Here is a 19,432-nt window from a genome sequence, read left to right on the forward strand (position 1 = left end):
TGCGGAATCGAACTCGCCACCCTCTGATTCCCAGTCAGGGGCTGATACCATTACGCCACCACGGCGGTTGTAGTAAGAAAGTCAATGTGGCATGCTAACGCGGCTTTTTTTTTTTTTTTTTTTTTGCATGAAGGCGCACGTGTTCTTTTATTTGTACCTTTTGTGAAAGTGTTTCTTTGATATATGGACTTCAGGCTTCATACGTTATATAGTTTATGCCTACATTTTGTCATTTACTATTAGAATATGAAAAACGTTTCTGTTTTAAAAATGTGTTTGCACAGCCAACTATAGAAATGGAACACACATGAAATGCGTGTATTCCAAATAACGCTAGAATTATTTCCACTGTAAAACTCCACTTCAATCCCAGGTAATCAAATCAAGGCAAGGCTTGAGCTAGGAGAGAAGTTCATTCTAAGTCGGTGGGGGGATGGAATAGCTGGCTGCTAGTAGCTTTATCAGCACATTTAGATGACAAAGGATTCTGGCGGAGAGGTGCAAACGGATTTAAGACGCGATTTAAGGTGGGACGGATTTACGAGTTTTTTCGTAGGCTCTGGTAATTCTAGTGTTAATGATTAGGAATCTGGTTGGAACAAAACCCTGCAGCCACAGGGGTTCACCAGGACCGAGTTTGGCAAACACTGCTGAACAGAGACGAAACCGACTCAGGTGAGGAGTGGGGGCGGGCAAAGTAGTTGCAGCTATTGATTATTCAGTGTTGTTTGTCTGGGTGTCTGATCTGCATTGACTGACATGGCTATTTTCTGTGTATCCCATGGTTGTCTTCCGGCAGTGTGAATGCCTCGAGAGACAGGACGTACTTGTGTGGTGAGCTCTTGCAGTTTGTGACCACGTCGCCGACATTATCCCAATGTTGGCAAACAAAGCCAACAGCCATGTTGCGAAGTTTGAGAGCAACAGTTTCGTCAATGACATTTTTACAACCAGCTAGTCTACTAGACTAATGTGCTACACGTCTGTGTTTGAAAAACCGACTTATCCCGGATGAGTTTCACCGGCATTAATGATTAGGAATCTGGTTGGAACAAAACCCTGCATCCACAGGGGTTCACCAGAACCGAGTTTGGGAAACACTGCTGAACACAGACAAAACCGACTCAGGTGAAGAGTTGGGGCGGGCAAAGTGGTTGCAGCTATTGATTATTCAGTGTTGTTTGCCTGGATGTCTGATCTGCTCAACAGGATCATAAATAAAAGGAAAACAATGTGAAGGCAATGTCACAGGCGATCCTGTGGTATAGCGGGTCCACAGCTCCCCTTCAAAAGCCCATTTTAAAATAAATAATCATTGCACTCACAGTGTAGCGAGGGGCGTGGAAGTGTGGCTGAAACGGTTTCCGGGTAGACTCGTGCTTCGGGCATTTCTCCCCTGTGCAGTGTGTGAGCGAGTGAGGTGAGAGAGAGAAAGCCGGTACGTTAGAGTGAGTGAGAGCAGGCTCGAAGGCAATGTGTTCCTGTGGTATAGCGGGTCCATAGCTCCCCTTCAAAAGGCCATTTTTAATCAGGCGACTGACAGTAGTGGAGCCAGGCACAGAGAAGGTCAGCTGCAGACAGAGCGTCTCGACTGTTGCAGGGCCTGAAGCAGGTGAGACGCTAATGAAAAAGAGGCACAGGGCTTATTGGTTTTTAAAGACTGCTTCCTTCATTGTGTTTTAACTTCAGTTTTAAAGGATTGCGCGGCTCTCTCTTGCGCTGCCTGTGTGTGCCTCTGTCTCTCTGTGGCGCTGCCTCTGTGTGTGTGCGTGGCTCTCTCTCTCACGTGCTGCCTGTGTGTGCGCTTGTCTCTCTCTGGCATTGCCTCTGTGTGTGTGTGTGCGTCTCTCTCTCTCGCGCGCTGCCTGTGTGTGCCTCTGTCTCTCTCTGGCGTTGTCTCTGTGTGTGCCTCTGTCTCTCTGGCGCTGCCTGTGTGTGCGCTGGTCTCTCTCTCGCGCTGCCTGTGTGTGCCTCTGTCTCTCTCTGGCGCTGCCTCTGTGTGAACCAAGGTTCCACTGAGGTTGACTAATGAAAAGTCAACGTGGCTCAGAGCTGCAAGTGGACTGTGGCACAGACAGACAGAAATGAAGGCATGTTTTCCGAGGCGTCGCGTCCGAGTTGGTGGGCGTGGCTCTGTGATTTTTTTCGTCGTATCCAATAGTCTAAGAGTTGATGGGCGTGGCTCCTTCCTGCGTGCGCCATTGGCATCTTACTTGTCGGCGGTTTAGTGAATCCACGCCCCTTCCGGCGTGCTTTCCATGAGTGGCTACTTGTCTCCCGGCTTAGTGAATTATATATATATATAGATAATGTTTATTTATGTGGTCCTTCTATATCGCGGATGGGTCTGGAACGTAACTTCTGCGATAGGCAGAGGATCACTGTATATATTTTTATATCTATATTTTGATATTGTGCTACAGTAGTAACAAAGGCACACATTCTCACAAAAATAAATTAATAAACCGCATACAATACATAGACTGCAACATTAATAAGTTATAAACATAAATAGGAAAATATGTAAATATGAATAAATATACAATCATGGCCAAAATTATCGGCACCCCTGGAATTTTCCCAGAAAATGCACCATTTCTCCCAGAAAATTGTTGCAATTACAAATGTTTTGGTATACACGTTTATTTCCTTTATGTGCACTGGACCAACACAAAAAAACAGAAAAAAAGCCAAATCTGACATGTCACACAGAACTCCAAAAATGGACCGGACAAAATTATTGGCACCCTTTCAAAATTGTGAGTAAATCGTTTTATTTCAAGCATATGATGCTCGTTTGAACTCACCTGTGGCAAGAAACAGGTGCTGGCAATATAGCAATCACACCTGAAGCCAGTTAAAATGGAGAAAAGTTGACTCAACCTTTCTGTTGTGTGTCTGAGTGTGCCGCACTAAGCATGGAGAACAGAAAGAAGAGCAGAGGACTGAGGACTTGAGAACAAAAATGGTGGAAAAATATCAACAATCTCAAGGCTACAAGTCCATCTCCAGAGATCTTCATGTTCCTTTGTCCACTGTGCGCAACATAATCAAGAAGTTCACAACACATGGCACTGTAGCTAATCTCCCTGGACGTGGACAGAAGAGAAAAATTGATAAAAGACTGCTACGAAGGATAGTCCAAATGGTGGATAAACAGTCCCAATCAACTTCAAAACATATTCAAGCTGTTCTGCAGACTCAGGGTGCAACAGTGTCAGCTCGAACTATCCGTCGACATCTGAATGAAATGAAACACTATGGCAGGTGAGCCAGGAGGACCCCACTGATGACACAGAAACATAAAAAAGCCAGACTGGAGTTTGCCAAAATGTACTTAAGAAAGCCAAAATACTTCTGGGCGAACATCTTGTGGACAGATGAGACCAAGGTAGAGCTTTTTGGTAAAGCTCATCATTCTACTGTTTACAGAAAACGGAATGAGGCCTATGAAGAAAAGAACTCAGTACCTACAGTCAAACATGGTGGAGGTTCTAAGATGTTTTGGGGATGTTTTGCTGCCTCTGGCACTGGATGCCTTGACTGTGTGCAAGGCATCATGAAATCTGAAGACTACCAAAAGATATTGGGGCGCAATGTAGGGCCCAGTGTCAGAAAGCTGGGTCTGCATCAGAGGTCACGGGTGTTCCAGCAGGACAATGACCCCAAACATACCTCTAAAAGCACCCAGAAATGGTTGAAGACAAAGCGCTGCAGAGTTCTGAAGTGGCCAACAATGAGTCAGAATCTAAATCCGATTGAACATTTATGGAGAGATCTCAAAATTGCTGTTGAGAGAAGGCGCCCTTCAAATCTGACAGACCTTGAGCAGTTTGCAAAAGAAGACTAGTTGGAAATTCCAGTTGAGAGGTGTAACAAGCTTGTTGATGGTTATAGGAAGCGCTTGATTTCAGTTATTTTTTCCAAAGGGCATGCAACCAAATATTAAGTTGAGTGTGCCAATAATTTTGTCCAGCCCAGTTTTTGAGTCTTGTGTGAAATGAGGTCAGAGTTGGCTTTTTTTCTCTGTTTTTTGTGTTGTTCCAATGCACATAAAGTAAATAAACGTGTATATCAAAACATTCGTAACTGCAACAATTTTCTGGGAGAAATGGTGCATTTTCTGAGAAAATTCCAGGGGTGCCGATAATTTTGGCCATGACTGTAATCCCACATGTGCACTCACATTTCACTTTGAAATTGCACTACAAAACAAAGTTGTACTTTATTGCTGTTAGAGCAAACTACAATGAAGATGTATGTTTTACTGCTTTCAATACTGGGACACCTATCTGAAGGTCAAAGTGAATTTTATTATCCGTGAATGGGACATTCAACAGGTCACATGCATTATAACTTAATACTCCGCCTCAAAAAAAAAAAAAAAAAATCAGGTGAAAGGAAGCAACCATGAAGTTTAATCAATACAGAAATGCGTATTTGAAAGCCAAAATATTCTTTACACTTCTTAATAAGCTGTTCTTTATAATTTAACAGTAAATCCATATAATTATTTTAGTTGCCAGTAAAAATGATCTGTAATTAAGAAATCACTGAAATTCATACTGTGCAGACCTAAATGCTCTACCTTTTTATATTTTTAATATTTAGCTATTTAGATTTTATTAGAAAAGGGATTTTACTTATTGCTAGATACGTATAAAAATGATTTTTAAGCTGTAAGAAATTTGTTCAAGTGTCAATAAACAAAGACAATAAACACCAAACAAGAAACTCATCCATCATGTGTGTGTTTACACTCTTGGACAGTTATTCTTGTTTTGAAGATGACATGCTGCTTCCTGTGTGTGAACAGCTGTTTTTTGCAAGAAGTTAATCTAGCCATTAAAAGTCAAGTGCTATTTTCCTCTAAAGTTCAAGTACTTTGTCTTATTGTTGTCTATTTTGACATGTGGAAGGCGAGAGTTGGAGGAGGTAAGGCAGGGGCAGGTGAGGCACAGCTAAGACAAAAACCTAAAATTAAAAAGCAAATTTTACAAATAGAAAGATTGTATAATGTGATTTAGTCTTCATTTTAAATCATAGCATCAGACACTAAGATTAAACAAGGAATGTACCAAGTTATACACTGCATTATTTTTATTAAGTATACTGTAAAATTATTCAAGATCAAGAATGGAAGAAATGCGATCCCTAGAATTTAATAACTGATAAAACCTCTTTGGCAAATACTGATTAGAACTGTGCAGCACGTCTTACAAATGAAGAATACAAACTATGGATTACATCTGCTTTGGTCTTGTCAAAATCATGTTTACTTACATAAAATGTATCCCAAATTTTAAAAATTAATAGTAATATTTTACATATTGCCATTTTATTACTATAGGCTATGGGAGGAGAGTGTTTCTGCCCCATTAACATTATTTCACCTGGGAATTACTGTAAGTGGTTACTAAAATGTGCATCTGTACACACTATTGCATTTAATTAATATTTAACTGCCCTATGCTGCATCTTAGGTACTGTATATGAGAAGTTAAGCAGTTCAAGGGTTTATAAATGATATGTATTATCTGTTCATAAATTCTTTACCTCTAATGCTTCAGCAACAACTCCTGGATTGTCAGGCAAGTTTTCAGTATTCTGGACCTGTTCCTCCAAATCGTTTAACCAGTTAGTCTCCATTTCTAAATAGTGTAGTAACTCAATCCAACAAGACCAAACTTCCTAGAAACAAATACATATGATTGGCATTAAGTGTTGTTTGCATGATAATAGGATTTAAACTTAGCATATTTTTTTTTTATTAAAAATTTTTGCACAAAGAAAAGTTTAATCACAATTACAGAATCCTGGACTGTAGCATGTATGAAAACAAAAGAAATTCAAAATGGCACTGTAGGAATTAAAAGGAAATTTGTAGTTCAATTACACAAAATAATGACTACAAATAATCACAATCAAAAAGAAAACAGAAACAAGACATTTTTTGTTCAGTATTATTGAAATGTGTTCTTCTGCCATAGGAAAAGTAAAAAAATATCTTTATGCTCATAAATGTGCTTGGGTGAGCTTTAAAACATTTTTGAATGACTGGATCTATTTTTAGAATGGTAACAGAAGTCTTAATTATTATTATTAATTACTTTAAAGATTTACACACCATCTTGCTGTTCTATTGTATTAATATCCAATTTAAGCTATTACTTTGGTAAGCAGTTTTTTTCAAAATGGTAAACTCTTCAGCCTTTAAACAATTATAATTCACATTTTATTATTATTATTCCTACAGATTAGTTTAAATTGATCTTACTGTTATTGTGCTAAGTTCAACTAAAGTCTCAGTGGGGCAGAATTAATGTGCAGTAGCCATGCAGATTAAAATGTACTAGAATTGCAAAAGTAGCGGTACATTTCAGTGTCTTGCATGTGTGTAGTGCTAGGGTGTTGTACCATGTTAGCCATTATGCAGTTAATGAGAAGTCAAGCAAAACGACACCTTTCAATGGCTAAAAAGAGTACAACATGCAAGCTTCCGTTGCAACTCAGGCCCCTTCTTCATGTTTATATCATACCTGAAGGAGGAGCCCGAGTTGCCTCAAAAGTTTGCATACTGTAATCTTTTTAGTTAGACAATAAAAGATGTCATTTTGCTTGACTTCTCATTAGAACTGCAAAAGAAAGTTTAAGAATTTCACACAGCAGCTGTCAAACACCACCAAAGCCTTAAACTTTCAGTGGAAATTTTACCTCAAAAGATTAAATTCCTCAACGAGTAATATTTGAATTATTTTTATAAATACTTGCATACCTCTAATGTGTGGCATTTTCTCTGAAATCGTTCACACAACTTTTGATAATTCTTAAGAACTACTGCAAGATCAGATGTTAAATTCTGGCCACCAGGTGGTGATTTTGCCACAAGAGTATTAATGTTGTCCTTCAAAATCTTCACTCGCACCTCCTTCTGTAACACATCCTCCTTCGCTCTCTGAAAGATAAAAATCAGTCCAGTAATAAATGTAGATTGAATGTAAAGAGCAGTTTAAATAAATAAAACACTTCTTACAAACTCCACCTATCTGCCATCAGATCTACTCAACCTAATTCAAGGATGCAGAGAGATGGGGCCCATTCCAGCAGCATCACATGTTAGGCAGGAACAAATCCTGGACAGGTAATACTGTACATAATGCTCAAAGGAATGGGTATCAGTTTTCATCAAACACTCAAGCAAAGAAAAACAGGTGCCTACAAGTTTTGCTTCTTAGTTTTTGTCACACAAAAAAAACAAATGCAAATATCATTAAGAGGACAGGCTAAACAATATTTCAATGTTAAAATTCATTTATTTTAGTCAAGCGAAACAAATATTTTACTTTGTACACACTACTAAATCGTTCTATTAGGATATGATTTCATGTTTACACTGATAAACACTGAAAAACAACACAGTGCATAATGTCATATAACAGGAAGTAGCATATGGAAAGTACAAGTACAGTCTTCTCCCTCTTCACAAGCATAACGAGTTCCTGAAAAAAACCCTTGTAGGACGAGTTTTCATAAATCGAAGACGTAACCACCATTAATTTCAATGAGGAGAAAATGTAGGTCTTCCGGAGTCCCCAAATTGACACTTTCCTAAAATAAAGGCAAATTTAATTAAAATGAGCAAAGTGGACCAGCTCTACACCCTTAGCAGAGTCCTGGAGGATGCATGGGAGTTCGCCCAACTAGTCTACATGTGTTTTGTGGACTTGGAAAAGGCGTTCGACCGTGTCCCTCAGGGAATCCTGTGGGGGGTGCTCCGGGAGTATGGGGTACCAGACCCCCTGATAAGGGCTGTTCGGTCCCTGTACAACCGGTGTCAGAGCTTGGTCCACATTGCCGGCAGTAAGTTGAACCCATTTCCAGTGAGAGTTGGACTCCGCCAGGGCTGCTCTTTGTCACTGATTCTGTTCATAACTTTTATGGACAGAATTTCTAGGCGCAGCCAGGGTGTTGAGAGGGTCCAGTTTGGTGGACTCAAGATTGGGTCACTGCTTTTTGCAGATGATGTTGTCCTGTTTGCTTCATCAGGCCATGATCTTCAGCTCTCTCTGGATCGGTTCGCAGCTGAGTGTGAAGCGGCTGGGATGGGAATCAGCACCTCCAAATCCGAGACCATGGTCCTCAGCCAGAAAAGGGTGGAGTGCCCTCTCAGGGTTGGAAGCGAGATCCTGCCCCAAGTGGAGGAGTTCAAGTATCTCGGGGTCTTGTTCACGCGTGAGGGAAGAATGGAGCGTGAGATCGACAGGCGGATCAGTGCGGCGTCCGCACTGATGCGGGCTCTGCATCGGTCTGTCGTGGTGAAAAAGGAGCTGAGCAGTAAGGCAAAGCTCTCAATTTACCAGTCGATCTATGTTCCTACCCTCACCTATGGTCATGAGCTATGGGTAGTGACCAAAAGCACGAGATCGCCAATACAAGCGGCTGAAATGAGTTTCCTCCGCAGGGTGTCTGGACTTTCCCTTAAAGATAGGGTGAGAAGCTCAGTCATCCGGGAGGGACTCAGAGTAGAGCCACTGCTCCTCCACATCGAGAGGAGTCAGATGAGATGGCTCGGGCATCTGATCAGGATGCCTCCTGGATGCCTCCCTGGTGAGGTGTTCCGGGCACGTCCAACCGGGAGGAGGCCCTGGGGAAGACCCAGGACACGCTGGAGGGACTATGTCTCCCGGTTGGCCTGGGAACGCCTCGGGATTCTCCCGGAAGAGCTAGAAGAAATGGCCGGGGAGAGGGAAGTCTGGGTATCTCTGCTCAAGCTGCTGCCCCCGCGACCTGACCTCAGATAAGCGGAAGAGGATGGATGGATGGATGGATGAGCAAAGTTACTTCAATATTTAATAGTGGGTTTTAAAACACATTCTAAAAAGGCATTTCCCTTCTTCAATATCTTGGTAATGACTGCTTCCAGCTTAGTAGCTGCTGTTCGCAAACAAAGCAAACATAACACTCATTGCTTATATGTACAGTATTTGTAAAAATGCAACAACATAACGGTAAATGTACAGTAAAGAGTTCTAAAGGGTGAAGATAAAAAACTGTATGATGATTCAGCTAAACTAATACTAATGTCCCCGGAGTTTAAAAAGTGAGAGTACCTTGTTACTATTGCAGCAATCCAACCAAATAACAGAATTTAAAGTCCAATAGTTATCCCTTAACTCATCAAGCCAAACAATATCACAATAGAAGAAATGTTACTAGTACTGACTTATAGATAATGCCGACACTCACAAAATAAACAGCTTTTATCTACCAAATATAACAAAGTGAAAACATGAACAAATACAGTACTGAAGAAAATAATAATGGAGTGCTATTACCACATGTCTGTATTTATTAAAAACAATTAGGTACGTTTGACCTTAATTGCACAACTTATAATCCCCTGTAACTTATAAGAAAGAACCTTATGTTTTTCCTCTTATAATGGAGTTTTAAAAACTAGTTCAGAAAAACACAGAATGTAATGATGGCTTAACCAAGTTCATGAACTAATATTTTCTCACTTAGCATACAAAGACTATTTTGGTATCATAGGTTAAAAGTTATAAACATGCTACAAATTTGATTCTGCTACATATGAAAAATAACAAATAACCTAAAAATGATCTAAGTAAGTTAATGTCTATGTTCAGCATTAGATATTCAATGATGTTCTTCAGGTACAGATTTTAGTACCAACATCAATATTAGCATATACTTTATTTGTGTACTTATTAAAATTGCCACCTTCATTTCATCCAAGGCTCCCTCCAATTCATCTGGACTCTTGTATTCAAAATCCCTCATCAGATATTCTTCATCTACTTGAGTCATCCACTCTTGCATCTCTGCCAAATCTTTTTTCAAATTCTCTGCCTTTTCCTGGTTCTCAGACAACTGGTCATGATGGCTTAAAATCTGTTAACACCACAAGAAATAACCAGGGAATAAAAAAAAAAGTGGTTTATTTTATTTTCAATAAATATCTGTGCATCTATCTTATCAGAAAAGATCATGTATAAATAGTGATGTACCAATTCTAATTGTATTAGTTGATTATATTTTAACTTAGTTTCGCTTACAGCAGTGAATAGGTTTGCAGGAATATCAGCAAATTAAAAAATTTCAGGACACACTTAGTTGAACACAATTTGCTTCTGTGTGCTTAAGGGATCCTTTTATAAGTAGGAACCAAAGCTATTATAGTTAAGCATTTTAACATTAGTTTTTATTTCTGTATTCTTTCTGACCTTACTTGGAAATTCAGATTAGTTTTAGTTATCCTTATTTGTGTATTTTTCGTTATATTTCACAGAGACATTTCTATTTTGTTTTTATTAGTTTCAGTTTTAGTAAATATGGTATTGTTAAAGAGTTAATATGGAGTTTAGTTTTGTGTCACAATCAGACAGAACTGTACACTTAACACATTTGGATATAATATGAGTTTAATGTTAGTGGAAGCTTACTGCACTACATGGTTTACTATCTGGTTTTGTTTTTGTCTGATAAAAACAAGCATAATCGAAAACCAGACACTAAATATGAACAATTTTATATAATTTTATGATTTTGTAAATATGTTTTATGTCATTTGTGCTGAACAAATGTGTGCTGACTGTTGGCAATTTTCATCTTTTCCTTTTCTTGCCCAGAATGGGCCAAATTGTGATGAAATTTAGATGAATTTTAAGGTTTGTTTTTTTGTTTTTTCTACTCTAAATGTCTATAAAAAACAACATATGCTGCTCAATCACAATGTGCTTACAATTAATGCCTTTAATATTGCATTCAAAAATCTCTATTACTGGGCTTTGTTATTTTCTACCAGCCATATTGATCACTGATTTCATCTCAGGCACATACAATTTATAGACAGAATTTTGCTGCCTGCAGGCCTGAAAAGATATAAAAAAATCAGAAAACATTTTCTACTGTGTTCTGACAGGTGAGATCATGAAAATAATGGGGGCTTAGGAAAAACAGGGCTCTTAGGCTTGAATCACTGTGCAGACCCCACCTACCTGTATTAAGGGAAACAAGGAAAAACAAGCATGCAGCATCAAGGTTAGGGGCAGTGAGATTCGAATAGCCCATGCATGAGAATAGTAAACCCTTAATGAGCACAGTAAGAGTGCTTAATAGGAATATGGGCAGCCACAAAACAACAGAAACAGTATCTGAGATTAGGAACAATATAGACATTTTCTAAACCAACTTATCTACAGCATGATCACAAGAATCCTAGAACCTATCCCAGCAGGTTTGGATGCAAGGCATGTAAAATCCCTGGTATGCAATATGATATTTCAACTATTTCGAGAAAGATTGAAGAGAGGTGGACAAATATTTTAAAACATAATTCTGCCACCGGATTAGTTTCACAATATCAGGACTTTTGAGCTTGAATGTAAACTAAAAAAGATAAACTAATAAATAAATAATGAATACAAAAACACATTAGTAGGTTTAGATTTTTACCAGGTGGCAAACTTTACCTACCTACCTCTAAGTTCAGTAGAGACACTGCCAACTCAGGAATTTTACAAAGATAGTATCGCTTCATTGTTAAATTACCTTTTTAAAGAAAAGGTGATTGGTCAGCAACATTATGCTAATCTTGTATGATGACTTAGTCTCTCGTCAGTGTCGTTTTATTTTCAAACTGGATTTTTCCAGTGCAAAATGGCAGGTGAATGATTGTCAACAAAAAACACACACACCTAAGAAACAAACTGAAACGTTACTCACTTGTTATTATTCTGTCAATACAGTAAAGGTTTTGTTGATCAGTACATTTCGACTACAGGCATTTGAATGACATCTTGATATACAAGAAGCGCAAAAGCTCGTCAAAACGGACATTAGATTCACATGCAGCTTAGAACTGGGCTTAGTGTGTGCTGCTGTAATAACTGCTGTTTACATACTGTATCTTGGGCTCAGTCAGTTACAGCTAACATGATATCATTTATGAACAGACTGAAATTTTGTAAGGGTCGGCTCATAGTAGATGACTTTCAGTTTTAGAGTTAAAAGTTACAAGGGTTAAAGACTAACGGCAGGAATATTTATTCAAAAACCAAATATGAAATTCTCATTAATCTATTTTTATTAATGTTGGGATCCCTGTATCCTAGATTAGCCCTTGTGTAAGTCCAGTTCTGACAAAAAATAAAAATTTTAGTAGATTTTATTTCTGTTAGTCTTTCCAGCTACTTTAATAGTTTTGTTTAGTTTTAGTTTTTTATTTCAGTGTATGAAAATGTTTTTTTATTAATAGTTTCAGTTTTGATTATAACAACCTTGGTAGGAACCCAAGGATAAACTGCAAAAACAATAAAATTAAAATGTTGTCTTTTATTAAGACCAAATACTTAAGAAACAAAGTGCGACAATCAGTACTTTATTCAAAAGACTGTAGTAGAATAGAATAGAATAAGGGGGCTTCGCTCGCCTACCCCCAGTGTTTTGAACCCGTGCCCGCTGGTCAGCCGTAGTTTCAGACGCATGTTGTAGGAGCTTGCATTGTTTTGAACCCGTGCTTGCCCTGCTTCTGCGGTGTGAGACGCGCGTTGTAAGCGTATATCCGTAAGTTGAGCTCGTTCGGTTTGAACCCGTGCCTGTTTTGCCTCCGCAGTTTCAGACGGTGGATAGGAAGTAAAGAACGCATTGTATGGCAAATCACAAAGATTTATTGGAATATCTCTTTATATACAATATTTGTAGTAAAGATGGTTTGTTGTCCTTGAATGATTTTTTCTTGGTATTGGAGTATTTATAACTTTAAGTTTAATGTCAGATGAACGCCGAACTCATGAGAAGGCTACATAAAGTTGTCCATGTCCAAATACGCGCTCAGAGAGGTATATACCAACTTTGTCCATGGTCTGTGCTTGGGATTTGTTGATTGTCATGGCAAATGCAGGTTTACTGGGAAATTGGCGTCGCCCAAGTGTAAATGGCAATTCAAGGGCAGAACTTGTAAGGTGAATTCTAGGAATTAAAACAGTATTGTCAGTATGTGATCCTGTAAGTATTTTTGCTTCAATAACATTGTTTGTCATGGTGTTGATGACTAAACATGTACCGTTGCATAAACCCTGTTTAGTATTAACGTTTTTTAATAGCATGACAATTGTTCCGATTTTAAGGTTAAGATTGTGTTGTGGCAATCCGGCTGGGTTAATAGTGTTCAGATATTGTAAAGGGAAATTAAGATGTTCAATGTCGTCTGCAGAATCAATTTTGTCAGTACTTGGAAAGAGGCGGCTTTCTCCAGGTAGTAATGCAATGACTTGGTTAATTATGTGATCCACATCAATACTCTTTGGACATAATATAGCCCGTCGCGTTAACAGTGGTATCTGGTCTATTGTTTTGGAGGCGTGAGCGCAACTACATTAGTTCTTCCTTGTTTAGCGTTAGTAACATGGATAATGGATTGCACTTATTGTTAATGGGTAGCGTTTTCTGTGGTTGAATTGTTAAAAATGTATGACTGTAATGTGATGATTAAGTTATGCTATATAGTCTTCACGTGTGAGGATGACGAACTTTTATTACGGAGTGTTCGTTTATTCTTATTGCCCATCAGGTGTTGTGCCTGTGTCTTGTGTGGTTGCACTGTAAATATTGTATCACTGTAATGTGATTCAAATATGTTGTGGAGTCCGTATTTGTGTGCTTTCTGTAGTATATCGTGTTTTTGCTTGTGGGTTATTAGAGGTGCGTGGATCATGCATGTGTAGTGTGTTTGCATACTGTCTGGCGCTTTCCGTACTCCAATTGATTTGTGACCCTTTCTGGACTCCGTAGTCTGTCCCGTTTTACTCTGGGGTGGCGTATTATGTCGGGTTTGATTTGTGAACCTTTCTCGACTCCGTATTCTGTCCCGTTTTACATTGGGTTTGGGCGCTGTAATCTCGGGCTTGATGGGTGACACCGTGTGGACTCCGTAGTCTGTCCCGTTTCACTCTGGGTCGTGTGTGTGACTCCTCCTTTTTGTGTGCTATGGGCTTTGTGTGGCGCCTGCGTCTGACTCCTCTTTTTTGTGTGCTATGGGCGCGTTGTCTCTTTTCTTATTTCTGTTAGTGGAGGGGGGCTTTGTGTCTCATTTCTTATTTATGTTAGTGTGTGTACTCCGTAGTCTGTCCCGTTTCACTCTGGGGCTTTGTGTGGCGCCTGCGTCTGACTCCTTTTTTTTTTTGTGTGCTATGGGAGCGTTGCATAATTTCTTATGCGTTGCCTCATTTCTTATTTCTGTTAGTGGAGGGTGGCTTTTTCTGTGGAGGGGGGCTTTGTGTCTCATTTCTTATTTATGTTAGTGTGTTTACTCCGTAGTCTGTCCCGTTTCACTCTGGGGCGTGGGTGTGATTCCTCTTTTTTGTGTGCTATGGGCTTTGTGTGGCGCCTGCGTCTGACTCCTTTTTTTTTGTGTGCTATGGGCATATCCGGTTTACCATTCTCGTTGGAGGGGGGGCTTTGTGTGGCGCCTGCGCACTATGTCTTTTGCGTCCACGGGCAGGTCCCTGCGTCCATATCCGGTTTACCATTCTCATTTAGTAATATGGATAGAAAACCCTTATCATTATTGTGAAAAAAAAAATTGCAACAAAATTATGAGCGCAACTCCAGCAAGGTACAAAAAAAGCAAACAACACTAATTTGTGGAAAAAAAAATACAACACCTAATACACACAAGAACATCATCATAAAATATTAAAATATTTAAAAAATGTTATTGCACTAAAGGATATTGGACATTTAGCCCAGTTTTTAGGTAACAGTATATTATTTGGGAAAAAAAAAAGTATACTTAAAATTAAGAGTAAAAAAAAATGAAACCAGTAGAAATACAATAAATACTGCTACTTCACAGGGGAGTAGCTGAATGAGGGCAGCAGCAGTATGTATGAGTCTGTTTCCCAGCATTGACCAAAAATTGTTTAATCTGCCTTAATTTGCTTATTTTTGCCAACCAGAGGGCAACAGTTCAAACAGGTGGTGACCAAGGTATGAAGGATCCTTAAAGATATTTGTGGATCTGGTTAGATAGCGGGAACAGGCAATGTCTTCCAGGGAGGGCAGACAGCAACCTGTGATTTTTTTTTTTGTGCTGAGTTTATGACTCTCTGGAGAGCCTTCTTGTCTTCTGCCATGTATCCAGCGTACCATACTGTGATACAATATGCCAGGATGCTCTTGATGGTTGAACAATAAAAAGCCACCAATTGTTTTTACTCTAATCTACTGAAGGAGAGGCTGATGAAAAAAATGGGAATTGGAGGGAGAATTAGTCTAAAAACAGAGACAGCATCTCAACCATGTAAAGAATGCATATAGACCTTGTTATAGGACGCACACAGGTCAGTGGTGATGTGCAAGTTTTAAATAAATAAAAGTGTGCTCAGGATTTGTTGGAGGTGTGTATGGTAGTGTGCTCCGGAGGTTGATGAGGTAAGCAGCCAACCATGCATTCACATGAAGACAAGGGTGGTTCGGTCGATTGCCTCATTAGCACTCTAGACCCTAATCAGCATTAGCGTACTTACATCCCTAATACTAGAAAAGGAGCTTGAGCAGAGAACTGGGAGATAAAGGAAAGAACAGGATAGTAAAGATGGAGGCTAAAACAAAAGAGAAAGAAGAGGCAGGTAGCATGGCTGATGTGGTGTGGCATGGAAAAAGCAAGCAGTTGGGACTGATGTGATGGGAAGAAAACATGAACAGTGTTGCTTTTGTTAGCATTCTAGCGATCAACCATGATGAGTGGGCTACAACCTTTAAGACTATGTGGTGATGGCAGAGAAGACATGGACCAGGGTTTGTGGGTTCCTGAGATAACAGACCCAGATGGGTGACCGGAGTAGTGGTGGAGAAGGAATCACCATAGCTCCTATTTTTTTTTTTAAAGAACAGCTCCTGCTTAAACCTGTTTTAATCATCTATTATTTGTTATTACTCTTGACCATTTATATCCTCATTTGCCTGGCTTATCCCAGTCATGGCTATTGATAGTTCTGTGCTCAAGGATGTTATCACAGCTGGAGCCAACCCAGACTGTCACAGTCATGTTTCTTCTTCAGTGCAATGTCTCAGCCATTATAGTTCACTGTTACCCCTAAGTGACAGATTTAACACATTACTGTTTTACTGACATTCACAAATATGAAACACTATTGACTATGAAGACCTGCTTCACATGTACCTACAAGACATTGTGTAAAGCAGCTCATTATATTACATGATGTAGTATGTAAAATCAAACAATACAAGTATGAGAAACAGATAAAATATATAGAGTGCTTGGGATACACCCAATCTAAATACCATCAAGTCAAATTCTAAAGAACCCTACTTGACAACTTTTTGCAAATGTCTATAGCTGTCTGTGTGAAAAAAAAAAAAAAAAAAGTTTTAGGTTTGGTAAAAATTACCCTCGCAAATTGCAGTACAGTGATCCCTCGCTATATCGCGCTTCGCCTTTCGCGGCTTCACTCCATCGCGGATTTTATATGTAAGCATATTTAAATATATATCGCGGATTTTTCGCTGCTTCGCGGGTTTCTGCGGACAATGGGTCTTTTAATTTCTGGTACATGCTTCCTTAGTTGGTTTGCCCAGTTGATTTCATACAAGGGACGCTATTGGCAGATGGCTGAGAAGCTACCCAACTTACTTTCTCTCTCTCTCTCTCTTGCGCTGACGTAGGGGGGTGTGAGCAGGGGGGGCTGTGTGCAGCTGCTTCCTGAAACGACATGCTGTGCTGCACGGAGCTTCGCATACTTAAAAGCTCAAAGGGCACGTATTGATTTTTTATCTCTCTCTCTATCTCTCTCTAACTCTCTCTCTGCTCCTGACAGAGGGGGTGTGAGCTGCCGCCTTCAACAGCTTTGTACCGGCGGTGCTTCGCATACTTAAAAGCCAAAAAGCCCTATTGATTTTTTTTTTGACTGCTTGCTTTGCACTCCTTTGAAAAGGAAGATATGTTTGCATTCTTTTAATTGTGAGACAGAACTGTCATCTCTGTCTTGTCATGGAGCACAGTTTTAAACTTTTGAAAAAGAGACAAATGTTTGTTTGCAGTGTTTGAATAACGTTCCTGTCTCTCTACAACCTCTGTGTTTCTGCGCAAATCTGTGACCCAAGCATGACATTCTAAAAATAACCATATAAACATGTGGTTTCTACTTCGCGGATTTTCCTATTTCGCGGGTGGCTCTGGAACGCAACCCCCGCGATGGAGGAGGGATTACTGTATTTGTGTTTTTATTGAAGAACTCTTTTACAAACAACATATTGGATCATCTGTACCAATTCCCCTCATAATTTTGAGCTCTTCATTTATGTCATCTCTTTATCTTTACCAGCTTAAACTTGAAAGTTTCATATCCTTCAGTCTTTCCTCACAGCTCAAACCTTGCAGTGCTGGAAACAGCCAAGTTTTAACTGGATGTAGAAAATGCACTCCTAGGTCAAAGGTGTTTCTCCTTTTTTTGTACTGATAAACAATTGCAATAAACTGATTTTGTTCTTAATGTACTTTAAATTAACTGATTTGTAACTGTAATGTCATAATCTTTGTCATTATAAAATGTGGACTGCCAAGCAGTATAACAGCAACAGATAAAAGGAGAATTAATCAGCTATGATAAAACTGCCAGATGTTGACATGCCCATTATAAACAGTCATTAAAATATACATCAAGAACAAACAAAATCAGTTCACTGCAATCACTAGGAAGTATTAAAAAAAACAAAAAAAAAAAAACTTTATACTATCCAAGATCAGTCTAGAACTCTCTGTATATGGTCATGTAATCGAGTGACAGGTAACATATGTAATTTGATAATACAGGGATGTACATAGCATTTAAAATGAAGAAGGTAATTTGGTGAAAAATAAAACTTTATGGAAAGCAGAGACAGCAATTCACCTGTTTCTTAAGTTTCTCCCATTGCATTTGATAGCCTGTCAATCTTGCTTGGCTCCAGCCATACAAATGTGGAAAAGAGAGATGTCTTGATCTAGATTCTGTTTCTTTCATACTTTTCAATGCAATTTCCACTCTGTTCATTTCATCAACCAAGACCTGAAATACACACACCATATTTATTAAGATTTTATATCATAAAAAACAAAAACCTGGTACAGATTATTGGGTTATTAGCAGCAAACCACAGAGCACATATCAACTGTCTCACTTTTTACAATTTAAGTGTAATTGTTATGGAAAATCTTAGACCAGGTGACAATCTGAAGTATTGAATTACAAATATGTCTAACAATTACCTTCAAACATTTTAACAAAAAGATAAACTGTGCCAAGATATTTTTAGCGTTTCTCTAGGTAAAGGGACACTTTCTCCATATTACATAAAGCTCTGTGAAAAAATATTTATCCCCATTCAGATTTCTTCTGTTAGTGCAAATCAATGATACTGACTGTTTCCAGTTCTTCAAACAATATCTGACATATCATATAAAAGGACACTTGAGTGAACAAATAACATTTATTTGTATGCCTTTTATCTAAAGAACAAAGTTATCCAACAAAACCAGGCACTGTGTGGAACAGCAATTTCTACAAATTAAATCAACACATTTATAGGCACATATAGAGTCAGCTGATCAAACATAGCAAGGCTTGATAATAAAAAAACCCAGTTCAATATAAACCTCACTTATTTTGACCTTTACCATTAGCACAAAGATTCAACAGGCACATAATTCCAAAATTAAAGGAAATTACAAAATATTGGTATGTGCAGTCTGAAAAGGGGCACAAAGACATTTTTAAAGCTATCTAATGCCATCAAAGCACAGTAAGAGTTATTAGCTCCAATTGGAAAGCACTCTGAACAAGACTGAAACTGCCCTGGAGAGGCCAACCTCACAAAATTACTCAAAGCACGTAAGATAAAACGATTCAGAAGTCACAAAGAATCCTAAAACCAAATAAAAAACAAAAACAAAAAAAAATCTCAGTGTTCATGATTCCACAGTCAGAAAGAAATAGGGAAAAAATGGCCTTCATATTAATGAAAACCACTGCAAACTAAAAATATAAATTGCTCACTACTAACTTGCCAGAATGCACATGGATGACCCGGTGCCTTTTACAAGAAAGCTGTATCTAAAAATGTAACAAAAGTGGGACATTTTGGGTATCATGGGACCCACCTTGTCCAACATAAAGCAAAGAAATCATAAGACCGCCATACCAACAGATAAAACACTTGGACGTGAGCATCAGTAGGCTTTGCACCCTAGGAACCAAGTTACCCAAACTATTCAATAACATTTCAATAATTATTTACTGATCTGATGCTGATCTTTCTGATCATAAAATAGATCATTACGATAGCAATTGACGAGAAGAATTCATAATTAACTGCAGAATTGCAGTATTTGAGGGTTCCTCTAGACTAG

The 19,432-nt window shown here is 38.8% G+C and overlaps 1 protein-coding gene across 1 annotated transcript in view; it reads right to left on the reverse strand.

The window, feature by feature from the left end:
- Positions 1–19,432, reverse strand: part of utrn (utrophin) — a 552,956-nt gene that overhangs the window by 350,751 nt on the left and 182,773 nt on the right. The window contains exons 25-28 of the mRNA XM_028797890.2: positions 17,937–18,092; positions 9,745–9,915; positions 6,776–6,955; positions 5,557–5,691 (exon numbers count right to left, since the gene is read on the reverse strand). Of these exons, the coding sequence (XP_028653723.1) occupies positions 5,557–5,691; positions 6,776–6,955; positions 9,745–9,915; positions 17,937–18,092 (642 nt within the window). The remainder of the gene's footprint in view (positions 1–5,556; positions 5,692–6,775; positions 6,956–9,744; positions 9,916–17,936; positions 18,093–19,432) is intronic.

The sequence above is a fragment of the Erpetoichthys calabaricus genome, chromosome 3 (genome assembly GCF_900747795.2).
Source record: "Erpetoichthys calabaricus chromosome 3, fErpCal1.3, whole genome shotgun sequence".
In the NCBI taxonomy this organism is placed as follows: Eukaryota; Metazoa; Chordata; class Cladistia; order Polypteriformes; family Polypteridae; genus Erpetoichthys; species Erpetoichthys calabaricus.